The 13,956-nt window shown below is 50.1% G+C and overlaps 1 protein-coding gene across 1 annotated transcript in view; it reads right to left on the minus strand.

The window, feature by feature from the left end:
- LOC144819913 (uncharacterized) overlaps positions 1 to 13,736 on the minus strand; it is a 120,319-nt gene extending 106,583 nt beyond the window's left edge. Inside the window, exon 1 of the mRNA XM_078677622.1 lies at positions 13,606 to 13,736. Coding sequence (XP_078533748.1) covers positions 13,606 to 13,621 — 16 coding nt within the window. The 5' untranslated portion in view covers positions 13,622 to 13,736. The remainder of the gene's footprint in view (positions 1 to 13,605) is intronic.
- Between the last annotated feature and the right edge of the window lie 220 nt (positions 13,737 to 13,956).

Genomic DNA, 13,956 nt, shown 5'->3' on the forward strand with positions numbered 1-13,956 from the left:
GTGTACCTAGCATGCGAGTAGGTGTAAAGCCAAGAATCCCTCTAGGAGTTAGTCGAACCCCATTACCTGAAGTGTGAGAATGTCGGAGCCCTTCTTAGTCTCGAGTTGGACAACCCGCAAGGGATGTTAAGACCACTGTCAGCTGGAGCGTCTGCATGCAGGAGCCTGAGCGTCTCTAATCAGTGTGTTGGTCTGGAAGTCTCGGTTCTCTCTAAGTAACACTAGCAAGAGGTTATGTATTTATACCGAAAGAATCTAAGGTCCCTTTGTCACTTGTTACTTGTATTAGCCATTGTTGGGTTTGAGGATGAAAGAACCGTGTATGTAAATATGGGGAGGAAGGTGGTGTAGGAAGGTGGTATAGCCCCAGCCTGGTTTCCAAGCATCCTTACGAATAAATATGCCTACTGTGACAGTCTAAAGATGAAGTCATAGAACGCCATTGGTTAAGGGACACCCTCGGTCTGCGCCCAGGACTAGAACTAGGTAAAGGTTCAATCCTAAAAGGCTTGATACTGTGTAGTTTAGGAGAGAGGATGTAGGTGCAAGGGTATGATGTTTTCCGGGCCTATATTAGGGTACCTATATGAAACATAACGCAACAGTCTGTAAGCCCAACAAAGGGGCACTGCTCGTTCAAAGCACACATATGTTGCACTCACGACGAACCCAGTATTTTTAAAGCAGCAAAGAGGTTCACTTCCAAAAAGTACTTGTTCTCTCCCAACCCATAAACAATAAATGTTCAATAATTAAAATCTCACAAAAACAAACATGTTTTCATGACATTGTTTTAGCAACTTTACTTTCCATTCATGTACTTTGGAAATCACACTTACAATATTAAACGAGAAACAAGTTCCATGAAGAATTAGCTTTTGGCAGGAAGTAAGTTGTTGCTGTAGGATCCACACATGACATGTCCAATTGGCAGCTATGTTTGAAACAACGCACTTGCTGGTGGAGGCTCTGAATTTAGATACCCGAGGTTGAACCTGGCATCTTTGGTGTGGTTTCCCCTCCCTTTTTGCTTCTGGCCTACTGTTTTGACTGTGTGCTGAACTTCATTTTTGCTGGTGCTAAGGCTCTAGGTACTTTACCACTGCTGACCAGTGCTAATGTGCGTGTGCTCTGTGTCTAAAATGTAATGGCATTTGTTTTCTCTATGATTGCCATATTTCATTTACTATTAAGTCCTAGTACCTTGCACTTAGTGTGCCAAGGGCCTGTAAATCAAATGCTATTGGTGGGCCTGCAGCATGGATTATGCCAACTACACGAGTAGCGCTTCAAACCTGTCTCAGGTCTGCCACCGCAAAGCCTGTTTGTGCAGTTTTTAACTACCATACTGAGCTGGCAAGAACCCCAACTTGTCAATCCCAAACCTTCCCTTTTATTACATTATGGCACCCCCAAGGTAGGCCCAAGGTAGCCCATGGGCAGGGTGCACTGTATCTAAAAGGCAGGGCATGTGGTTTAACGTTTTACATGTCCTGGTGAGTAAAAACGGCTAAACTTGTTTTTCACAACAGTAAGGCCTATCTCTCCCATAGGTTAGCATTGTAGCTGCCTTGTAACACTTTACAAGTGTTTCATCCAATTGGGAATAGATGGAAAATTGGAGTTTAGTGTCTCTGGACTCACAATGTAAAAACACATCTTTTAGTGAAGTTGGTTTTTAAATTGCAGGTTGGCATTTTCTTACTTAACCATTCTGTGTCTCTGCCTGCCCCTAGAATACACGTCTGGGTTGGATGTCAGCTGGGCATTGGGAAGTCACTCTAGACATTCACATGCGAAGGGAGCCGAGGTGTGCCCTGCATATCCTGATGACCCATTACTAGGCTGACGGGTCTTCCTGAGCTAGAGTGGTGGGAGGAGCTGACACCTGCACCTGAATAGGGTTGTGCCTGTCCCCTCACAAAGAGCTGCCTACTACCCTGTAGTGTGTCTGAAGCCAGGGCCAGGAACGGTAGGGTCTTGTGCACTACAAGGCTTTTCTTTGAGGTCTTCCAATTTCAAACGCTAAAATGGGTATAGGTACTGGACCGATGACACCATCTACTCGGAACACTTCGACTGAAGACATTCTACCAAGAAGAAGAGCTGTTGCGCTGCCAGGAGGGACTGCCACTCTGCTACTTGCTTTGCTGTGTGGGTCTGCTGCTTTTGTCTTGGGAGTGAGAGGACTGGACTTTTGCTCTCTGCATCCTGATTTCTAAGGTTCTACAAGGGCTTGAATTGAGCTTGCTTGCTGTTGGAAGTTTCAGGACCATCAGAGACTTCACCTACAGCGCCAGGGCATTTCTACTGAAAGACATACTTAGCCAAGTGGTGCCAAATCCCTTGGAAGTGAGGTCACTGTGCTAAACAAGAAGAAATCAGTCCATTAACTTGGAGTGTGACTTCGGAACCAGTGCCGCACTGTGACATAGTGCCACTGCCTTCATCGAAGCTGTGGTCCCCGCTCAATGCAATGACCACAACTTACAACTTGCGCCCGACGCTGCTGCAGCACCTCTGAAGATCAGCCACAGCATAAGTCTTGTGCACCTGGTCTCCGAAGTCTGTCACACCCGAATCAGAATCCAGCGCAGCACCTGTGACACCGTGGTGTGACATCGACACCACAATGTCGATGCCTCATGGCTTGACCATCGAAGCTTCATCGACCTCGTACCGCAAGTGGAACTGATACTTAACCGCCAATGCCGCATCACTTCCCCTGTGCCTTGCAAGGTCCTGGGTGTCCCCGAAGAGCCAACGACCAGCACTGACAGTAAGGAACTGATGCTGCACCGGCCTCAGCGATGCCTCACCTCCTCAGCGCCTCACAATGTCTATGTTTTGTCATTGTTTCCAATGTACTGTAACCGGGATCTGTACGACTCTGTAGCCGGCCAGCGCCCCGTCACGGTTGGCCCCTGAACTTTGAAATTCAACTTCGTCCAATACGTCATTATAGCTCTGGCTGGAGCTATTGTGTTTCTAAGTGCTAGATACTTTGTTAAAATATGTATCATTTTCTATAGGTTGTTTGTTCTTCTACTGTCCTGAAGAGGCTCTGAATCATAAAGGGCCGAAACACGTCAAAATTACCGGATGGAGGAGTCTTTTCGAACCTCTAAACCTCCTAAAATATCACTTTGGACACAAACTAGGAAACAGAGAGCAAAATTGTACTCCATGTGTGCACCTCTTACGTCAGTCATTATTTCAGAACTGGAAGACTAAAGAAAGTTTCTAGTTGTTACATGAATTGTAACTAGTATTTTATTAGTAATTTTGTTAGACCTGACAGCATTAGCGTGGGTCTCCCCTGCATTTTTTGCGTTTGCCTCCTGTGTGTTTGCTCGGTGTAGGACTAAGTTTTGCTGGTCTAGATACTTTGGACACTTTGCCACTGCTGTTCAGTGCTAAAGTGCAAGTGCTCCCTTTGTAAATTACTGTTATGGATTGTGTATTTTTATGATTGGCTATTTGATTTACTAGTCCGTACCTAGTATAGTGCACTGTGTGTGCCCAGGACCTGTAAACCAAATGCTGCTGGTGGGCTTGCAGTACTCATTGTGCCACCCACAGAAGCAGCCTATAAATGCAACCCTGGCCTGCCATTGCAGAGCCTGTGGGCAGTCTGGTACTGCCATGTCGACTTGGCAAGTACACCCACTTGCCAGGCCCTAACCTTCCCTTTCTTACATGTAAGTCATGCCGCAGGTAGGCCCAAGGTACCCCAGTGGGCAGGGTGCAGTGTAAGTGAAAAGTAGGTCACGCCATGATGTGTGTGGCATGTCCTGATAGTGAATTATTACCAATTTTGTTTTTCACTATTGCAAGGCTACCCTGTTCCCATAGGACAGAGAGGGGAGTTTGCTCATAACATCTTATAAACATATGAACCCCTGGGAACAAGTTAGGAAAATAAAGTTTAGTATGCCCGAACTCAATGTTAAAAAGCATCTTTTAGTGAGTTAGTGAGGGTGATTTTTACATTCTGTGTTTGAAAATACCCCGTTTTGATCGTAGGTATTTTCTTGCGTATACATCCAGTATGCCTCTGCTAGGTTTTTGTATTGCATGTCTGGTGTTTGGATGACAAGGGCTGGAGAGCGGCAAAGGCTCCAGAGAGCCCGATGAGTCAGGGCTGGGCTGAATAGGCCTGGGCTGCATTTAGAGTAGGGGGAGAGATTTCCTTTCACCTGAATGGGCCTGGTCTGCCAAAGACAATGCTGTCTTCACCTCCTGCCAGTAAGCTGCACCAGAGATGACAGAACCGGTTTTGACTCAGGACATGGCTTATCTGCCACCAGAGAACAAAGGATTTTGGGATATAAATATTGGGGCCCAGACTTTTAGATCACTTCTGGGAATCAAGAGGAACCTTTGCCAAAGAGATGATCTGGAGAAACTGAAGAGGAATACTGTCCGGGTGCTGTTTGCTGTCTGGGGTTGGCCTGCAGTGGCTGCTTGCTGTCAAAGAAAGGAGAAAAGGACTTGGCTGTGTCCCCTGCGTGAGGAAGATCTCCAAGGGCTTGAACTGAGCTTGCCCCCTGTTCACAAGGTCTCAGGAACATCAAAGACCTCACCAAACCTCTCGGCACTGTCACTGGAACCGCTGGTTTCAGCTGCCTGGAGAAGAAAAGGGTAACTGACTCTGTCATCGAGTGAGTCGCAAGATTCTGTGTCCGGAAGGTACCGCCTCATTTCGCAACACAACCCTGGTCTCACTGACTCCGTCAATTAGCCGCCGCTTGCACCGCGTCCGGTGGGCATCCACTCCTCCAGGCTTCGCTACACGCTGCCTGGACGTCTACTCTGTCGCTGCCTGACTAGAACCTTGACCCGCTCTGTCACCATATTGTGACCTGCCAACAATGCATCAAGCACTGCCTCACCCTGCAACGCAAGCCTTGGTCTCACCAACTCCGTCAACGAGCTGCTGCCTGCACCGAGCTGTGAGGACACCACAAGCTGTAACGCTTCCATTTCACATCGCAACCGCGACGGTTGCCCCGGACCGGCTCGTACCATTGTGTCGGCCACAACAACAAAAGGTACAGTCTCCAAGTCTGTCAACGCTTTTGCTAACCCGTATCAAAGCGGTTGGCGGAATTGTTAGACTCTGTCGTATTCAGTATTGCGGTAGCCCCGGGTGGAGCTACCGAGTCGGATGAACTGCATTTTCACATTTTTCCTGCAATTTAAAAGTTATTTTGCACAGTAACTATTTTTTAAAAATATTGTATGTTGGATTTTTGTTGTTTGGTCTTGTTGTGTTTTAGATCAAGTTTACTTATTTTTCTAAATTGGTGTGGTGTCCATTTGTAGTGTTTTCACATTACTGTATGTGTTCACAAATGCTCTGCCTCTGAGATAAGCCTGTCTGCTTGTGCCAAGCTACCAAGGTGGTGAGCAGGGGTTATTTTAGAAGTGAATCCCCTTACCCTAACTATCTTTTGTTATAATTGTATTGTCAAGATTCCTTTACTATGCACACATCAGGTACCCAAAGTCAAGATTACAATGCTTGTCAAAAGAAAAAGTTATGTTTTGCATAATCAAATACATCACCAGTGATTCATTTAAATTTTCTTGGTGTAAACATTTGAAATTATGTATTCCCACAATATACCAATTTTGTTTGTTTATATTGTTCCTCGCCCAGGTATCGTGGGCTCATTTGGGCAAACCCCTATATGAGAATTTAAGTTTGTTTATATTGTTCCTCGCCCAGGTATCGTGGGATCATTTGGGCAAACCCCTATATGAGAATTTAAGCTCTAGCACTGATTTAATCTTTAAAAAAATGGCATCTGAATTGAATATGTTAGATTTTTGGTCGCTTTAATCAGATAAATATTAACTATGATTCTGAACTGGTGTGGAGTACTTTTGCTGTGCTTTCACTGTGTTACTGTGTGTGCACACACACATACTTTAACTATTGTCTCTTTAATTTAGCCAGACTGCTCGGTGGCAAGCTACCCGAGGGTGAGCACAGGTAAACTTTTAGTGTGTACTACCTTTACCCTGACCAGGGCTATGGATCCCTACTTGGACAAGGAACAATCCTCTGTCAACTAGAGACCGCATTTCTAACACCTGGGCTAGGTTAAATCTCTTTGACTGTCCTTTGCCTTTGTTTCCTCTATGATAGTCCACGTCTAGAAATTTCTACCATAAAACGTTAACATTATAAAAGAGCCATCTAGTGTGCCCCTTACTAAGAAGATCCCCCGACAAAGAGAAACACACCTGATGCAAAGTTCTGCTTTGCCAATGGCTGGAGGGAGACACTGTCACACTGAGAGAGGAACTCACAGGCATCATCACAATCTTACTGTACTGTGTGGTGACACGGAGCTGCAGCGTGGCAAGGAAACAAAGCTGACATCCGCCTCCTGATGTTAGTTTCTCAGCCACCAGGCAATCACTACTTGCTTTGTCAGGTTGGGGGGGCAGGCGCGTAGCAGGTAAACAACATAGGCAACCAACACTCTGCCTCCCAGATCCAAGTGGAAACAAATTGCCTGATGACAGTGGGGGCAGGCACCTTGCAGGAAAAATAACAACACAGTCAAGGTGCCGCCCTCATTCCACGTGGACTTTTTACTGCAGTTGCCACATTGTTGTAATGAAAGGAATCTGACAGACTCACCATGTGGTATGCAGAGTGCAACAGCTCTTGAGATTCACTGTGGCAGCAGCCACGACACGGCACAGACGCTGATCATGTTTGAAATAAATAATGTATTTATGAGATTCCAGCAACTGTGGCACGCCACCATTACTAGAGACATGCCAGCAATTGCTGTGTGTCTCCAGTGGGGCAGCACAGGACAGTGCACTCACTACCAGTGCCAATAGTAGAGCGCCCCCGAGGTAGCGTCCCAGGGCACTTTAAGATGCGTGACTAATACATTTTAGTGCGATGATGCGAGCACCAGCACTATAATGCGTTAGTCTAAGCGCCTATGCTTGGTATTAGGCATGGCTGGATGTTTGAAGCACTCAAGGGCATTGAGATATCATGGAACAAGCAGCTAAAGTGTCAGTTTGTTAACAGCCTGAAAGAGTACTGTACGCATTGCATGATGCTCTTTGGATCCAGAGTACATTGTTCACATCTTTTCTGCATTATTACTGAAAGACTTTTGTCAGTATTAATCCGAACATCAGATCCTACTCGTCACGTTTACCACATAGACCTACATGTAGCGCGGCGGGGCCAAGGTCTATGTAGGCCGTAGCAGCGCTTAATTAATGGACAGGAGTCAACACTTTCACTATATGCCGGAAGACCACAAGCGGTCTCCGGCCCTTTATTTATACACTCGGGGCGAGCCCGCCCCAAGGGGTGAGTGGATGCATCGGTGCAAGCAACAATGTATTAGAGAGCCCGGGTGGCTCTCTACATCCCTCCTTTCTTTTGGTTATGGACCATCAAGCTTTCTCAGTTCAGGGCTCTCAGCCGTTGACTCGGCACCAGATTCGGCCGGAGACCATACTTCTCGCTCCGGGTACAGGGAGATGTCGCAACCCCAGCCAGGGCGCTCTCATCAGATTCGGCAGCAGTGTTCTGGCTGGTTGACTGGGCACTACCAGCGCTTCCTTGGCTGGCTTGCCTTGGTGACTCCGGCAAGCCACTCCTCGCATCAGGCGATACAGGGGGAGAGAAGTTCGGCAAAGAATCCTGGTACCCAGAGACGTCGGGGTCCGCTTCCGCCTCCGTTGTCTTCTTGAAGCTGGACACATTCCTCATGACGGATTGTTGTCCCTTTTGAGCGGTCACCATGGTTCCTTGGACGTTTACAACGACCCACACTTCTGGCTCGTAGGGCGTCCTGAACTTCCACCCTGGGTGTCGGTCTTTGATCACCACCCGGATGTCCCACTCTGAGCTGCGGTTGTTGGGCTCTTTGGGCCTCACTCGCCTTCCGATTTGTTGTCTCCCTTCTCGCATGGACGGCTACATCATCCCGCTTAATGGGCACCCATGCCGGGTCTGACGGGGTACTGTCTCGAGGGGCGTGCTTGAACAGGAGATGAGTTGGAGCACACTTAGTGGTGCTATGAGGAGTCTGACGGTATGCACCAAGGAATGGTCGAGGGCTGCTTCAGGATCTTCTCCATTATCCACTGTGATGCGCAATTCCCAGTTGATTGCCCTCTTCAGTCTTTCTACTTCCCCGTTCGCCTGGGGCCATAATGGGCTGATCTTCCTGTGGCGCACCACTAGGTTCTCAAGATACTCCTGGAACTGCCGCTCCTGGAAGGTGGGTCTACTGTCAGACTTGACCTCTTCCGGCAGTCCCATCATTGCGAAGGCCCTATTCAGGATTTTCTTCACGTGGGGGAAAGCTGTGGAGGCCACCACCTCAACAATAGGGAACTTCGAGAATGAATCGACCATGACCAGCATGTGTCGTCCATCTGGAAAACACCTGAAGTCCATGCTGAGGTGTGTCCACGGAGCTTTGCTCGGGTCTTCCGTGATCACTAGTGCCGGAGCGGGGTCCCCTCCAGAAATCGTGCAGGCATGGCACTGCCCTATCATCACCTCTACCATGGAGTCCATCACCGGAAACCATACTTTGTCTCGTAACCTGGCCTTGGTTTTGGCCATTCCTTGGTGGCCAACGTGAGCCTACGCGAGAATCCTCTTCTGGAGCTTCTCTGGGATCACTATTAGATGCCCTCTCAAAACCACTCCTTCGGCCCCCACGCTTAGCTCGCTCCGAACTTGCCATAGCTGCTGGCGGGCTGAAGTGGGCCGAACCGTTGTTCTCCAGGGCTCCTTGAGAGAGTGTGATCTTCTTGAGTGGCTCGGCTGATCTCTTCCAAGTGTTATGGCCTTGGGACAAGCCCCTTGCGACACCATGTGTACAAACGCCTCTGTGATGCAGGCATCCGCAGACGGGTTGGATGGTGTCAGGGATTCCGGGTGACAAGACAGTGAGCCGGGTTGTGCACACCGGGGCGGAAAACCACTTTGAAGTTGTAGCCTTGCAGCTGCACTGCCCATCATTCGATCCTCGGAGGTGGTAACCGAGATGAGCCAGCAAACAGCAGGAGTAGCGGTTTGTGGTCGTTCACGACGCTGAATTCTTGGCCGCACAGGTACAGGTGGAAGTGCTGGCACACCCATTTGATCGCCAATGCCTCCCTCTTGATCTGGGCGTATCTGGTTTCGGTGTCGGTGAGGGCTTTGTTGGCATAGGCCACTGGTTTCCACACTTCTGGGCCGTGTTCCTGGAGAAGGACCGCCCCTAGGCCCACCGGGCTGGCATCAACGACCAGTTCTGTTCGGTGTCGTGGATGGAAGTAGGCCATCACAGCCTTCTCCACCAGGCCTGCCTTGATGTCCTGGAACACTTTGTTGGCCGCCAGCGTCCACTCCCATTTGTGGTCGTGAGGCGTGAGGACGCACAGTGGCTCTGACATGGCTGCAAGATTGGGGATGAAGCATCCACAGTACGTGGCCATGCCGAGGAAGCTCCTCACCTCAGTGGGGTTTCTTGGTGTGCTGGCTGTCTGGATAGCTTCGGCCTTCTCCAGGTCTACCAGGAGTCCTCATGGGTGCACGTGCATCCGAAAAAGTCCACGCTCTCCTGATAGAAGGAGCACTTGGCTTTGTGCAGAGTTAGGCCACAGTCCACCAATTTTCTTAAAGTGGCTCGGAGATGAGCGTGGTGTTCCTCGAGCGTGTTGGAGTATACTAGGATATCATCGCTGAGATCGATCACGCCTTGCAGCCCCGACAGTGCTTTCCAAATGGCATTCTGGAATACCTCAGCGGCCGATGATACCCCAAAGCTGAGCCTCTTGTACCTGCGTAAACCAACGTGCGTTGAAAATGTGGTAATATACTGGCTCTCTGTTTCCAGTTCCATTCATGGTACCCGGCGTCAAGTCTAGTTTTGAAAACCACTTCGCTCCATTTAAGTCTGCCACAATATCGTCCATTGTGGGGGTGATGTGTCGCTCCCTCTTCACTGCGGTATTTGGCAGTCTCATATTGACGCAGTTTGGGTGCCACGCCCACCGGGGTCACCCACGGGGTGGGGCCAGAAACCTTCTTGATCATCCCTAGTTCTTCGAGCTTCCTCAGCTCCTCCTCCACTTGCGGACGTAAGTTGAAGGGCACCCGCTGGTGCCTGAGGGCCACAGGCCGTATTGAGGGATCAATGTGCAGCTTGAACCTTTTGCCTTTTAGCTTCCCTAGTCCTTTGAAAAGCTTCGGAAACTCCTTTAGCATCGCTTCTGCATGGGATTCGATAAGCTGGTTAGCAAAGAAGACAAGCCCTACGTCTTCAGCTGTGTGGAAACTAAGTAGAGTCCCTTTCTTGCCTTCGGTGACGTGGAGCCTCGCCTCAGTGGAGTAGCTGCCGCTGGCGACGCTGGTCTGGATGACACCACGGAGAGGAAGCGGGTCTGCCCCTCCGTAGGTGTAGATCCTAGTGGTGGATGGTGCAGAGGAGGTTGTGGTGATGAGCGGTCGTACTGGTTGGTGGTCATCACATTGACAGATGCTCCAGTGTCTATAAGAGCTTGCACGTCAGTGCCGTCGATGGACACAGAGCACATGGAAGGTGACCTTTGACGAGTCCCTGTCCGGCTAACATATGACACCATAAATACTCCTTCATCGTCCTCGTCCTCGGGGCGTTGTTCCTGTGGTTGGTCATCCGATACTGGTGTTGGGTCGTCCAAGGATATCTGTCAAACCCACTGGGACATGTTTCTCGGTCATGTTTCTCGGTCTTGACGCTGTCGGTCGGAACGGCCCACCGTGGTACACTCTGGCATAGTGGTTTTGTCTTCCGCAGCAAGAGCATGTTTTTCCTTTCGCCTAGCAGACAGCCGTTGCAGGGTGATCCTCGCCACAGTATCCACACTGCCCACCCGGTGTTGGCCTTGGTGCTTGGCGAGGCATTGTGGGGCATCTCGGGATTGCATCCACCTTTTCCTCCATGATTGGCCGGAGCTTGGGCGCACGCGAGGTGGCAACTGGCGTGTGTAAGGTGGCTTCCATTTCCTCAGCCCGGGCGTCGGACAGTTTGTGGGAGCAAGCTAGAACCAGGATCTCATCCAGCGAGATTCTCGACTGCCTGAGGATCAGCTCCCGCAGGAGCTTGGAGCGACAGCCTAGGATGATCTGACCACCGATTTCGTCCCGCTGGTCTCTGCAGAGGCACGTACTAGCCAGCTGGCGTAGCCGCGCATAGAACATGTCGACGGACTCTGTCTCGGTCTGCCACGTCCTTTTGAACTTGAACTTTTCAAAGTCGTAGTTGAGTTGTGGGTCAAAGTGTCTATTGAGTGTGGCGACCGCCGCCTTGTAGTCATCTTCATTTCCTGTGTTGGGGATTGTCTCGAAGAGGTCACAGATCTCCGCCATAGTAGATGAGGAGTGACCGCTTCACGGTGCCATCCGTCTCCCTTGTCCCCTTGAAGTAGTGGTTGAGCCGCCCGACCCAGGCCTTCCATCTTGGTGCAGCCGTGGTGGGGTCCGAGGCTTCGCTGAAGGGGGGTAATTGTGCGACTGCCGTGTGGGTGTGCACCAGTGGTGGAGGATTGGCGGCGACCGCTGGATTGCATCCTCCATCTTGTGGCGTCTGCCGCCGGGTCGCTCATCTTGGCCTCGTGGAGGTGGTGAGCAAAGCGAAGGTATGGCTTGCTTGCAGGCGTTCAGCACTGGGGCGGACGCATCAGTGCGTTGTCCTGTACCTCTGTTCTTGAGCGTGTCACTCAGGGGCGGCCCTCTTGGCCCAGTTCTGTGTGTGGAGGGGTAGAATCTGTATTGGCCAGGCCCCTGCACGATAAGTTCCCCTCCTTCCTCGCCTAATGCACTCCCTCCATCGGTGTTGGTCTGGCCGTGCAGCCTGCAGTCAAAGATCAGTGTGCCGCTCATTATCTTTCCTTGCACAAGTCCCACTGTGGGTATTGTCCTCCCTCCTTCACTTTGAGCAGAGTTTCTCTTGGCTCTACCAATGCTTGTTTCCTCCCAGTAATGCTCAGGCCTCGCCTCTGCTGAGAGTGCGCACGTGGCTCCACCCGGGAATGCTTTGGGAGCAAGCCGGCTCCAGATGGTAGACGATGGGGGGAGCGCAGGCAGCGGAGGGGGGAGCTCGGCTCTGGGGCCTCACAGCCTGGCTGCGACAACGTGAAGGGAATTCCAAAGCTGCTGAAGGCAGCAGGGCAGCAGCAGAGGCGGCCGCGCAGGAGGGCACAGCGCGGGCGGGGCCGCAGTCACTCACCCATCTCTAGCGCCGCACCAGCGAGTTCCGCCAGCCGAACACGCTCCCGGAGGCATTGGAGGCGTGTGGGCGGACTCGAGCTGGGCAGCACAGGTGGCCGGGAAGCAGTGAAGTCGACCAGCGCAGATCGGTGCGGGTGGGCTCCGCGATGCGATCACAGTCAGTCGCACAGCACCAGGAGAAGCACGGTGGCGCGGGTGGGCACCGCGCACACCTCAGGAATGCCTCGCAAGGTAGGTGGGCACACGTGGGGTGCGACCGGCCTCGTCGCCAATGTAGCACGGCAGGGCAAAGGTCTACGTAGTCCGCAGCAGTGTTTAATTAATGGACAGGAGTCTATACTTTCACTATCCGCCAGAAGACCACAAGCGGTCTCCAGCCCTTTATTTGGTGGGTGGATGCATGGGTGCAAGCAACAATATATTAGAGAGCGCAGGTGGCTCTCTACACTACACGCACCAGCATGCTTTGTGCTAAATGTATTAAGCCAGCACTGGCTGAAGATGACACTCTCAAACGTATCTAGTGAGTTGAGAGCCATCAGCAGAGTGATATTGCCAAAATGTTACGTGACAGTCAACCAGTCTAGGCTTTTAAATGTAAATGCATTCTGCATGCTGGGATTTTGCTGGCAGAAGCGTAGTTATGAATGGAAAAACTGCCTCTCTCCCCAAACACACACAAACATTTAGGAACAGATTTAAGAGGACAATTTTAAGAGAAGAAAATAAGTAAAGTTTGAATTTTTCAGTTAACTTGCAGTGAATTGGAAAAGATTTTAAGCAGGAACGGTGGTAACAACGTCATGGAAAGGCTTTCAATACCCCCTGATTTAGGGGGTGTACACATATTGGTCCCGCTATTCTGCAAATATTGTATTATAATATACAATACTACCCAACCCAACCAAAAGGCGTTTTGTGTGCATAAGGCCTATGGGTTTCCCAGCTACAAGCTATTTCTACCAAGTCAAAACTGAAAATATAAATCACGCTTGACATTGGGGCCACTTAAGGGGTTGCGTACCTACCACTGAAACCCACCCACTCACTCAGTGTTCGGGTTCCAAAAACAGGCGCGATCGAGAGGCAGAGCGAGTGAATCCCGTCAACACTCACTTCCGTTACATGTGGTAATTAATTCGACGTCAGGAAGTGAATATTTTGCTTCCAGGTGTTTTCCCAAGATATAATCAATATGACTTACTCGATGCGCGATGATAATAAGCCATTGCAATCGTCAAAGGGTAAAACAAACGAACACGTTGTTCTCCTTCGAGGAAGGCGTACCCTCTCCACCCGACCTCGTGTCTGCTGCAAAACAAACGAACAAAAATAGCCAATACCTTTCATTTCCTCCATTGGGTAAGCGTACCCCGTCGTGTAGACTTCAGTTTGCTGCACAAACGCAGTCCTCGCTGGCCGCGGTGCAACCAATCGTTCAGATTACACCAGTTCCGCCTCTTGTTCATTTGTGTGTTTCCCTCAGAGACTTTTATTGTGCGCACATGTTGACGTAATAATTCCGTGACTTCCGTCAGGTTAGGAACGCAGAGCGCTTGGACATCGACCGCAAAACAAGACAACAGGGTAAATGTCTGGTGCGTTCTGCTGACTTCGCCCTTATTTAGTACTTCTGTAACATAATTTGTTCATAGCTGGTGAGGTCTGACCTAGGCATAGCGCTGATGAAAACC

Source organism: Lissotriton helveticus, chromosome 2_1, assembly GCF_964261635.1.
Source record: "Lissotriton helveticus chromosome 2_1, aLisHel1.1, whole genome shotgun sequence".
NCBI classification, from domain to species: Eukaryota; Metazoa; Chordata; class Amphibia; order Caudata; family Salamandridae; genus Lissotriton; species Lissotriton helveticus.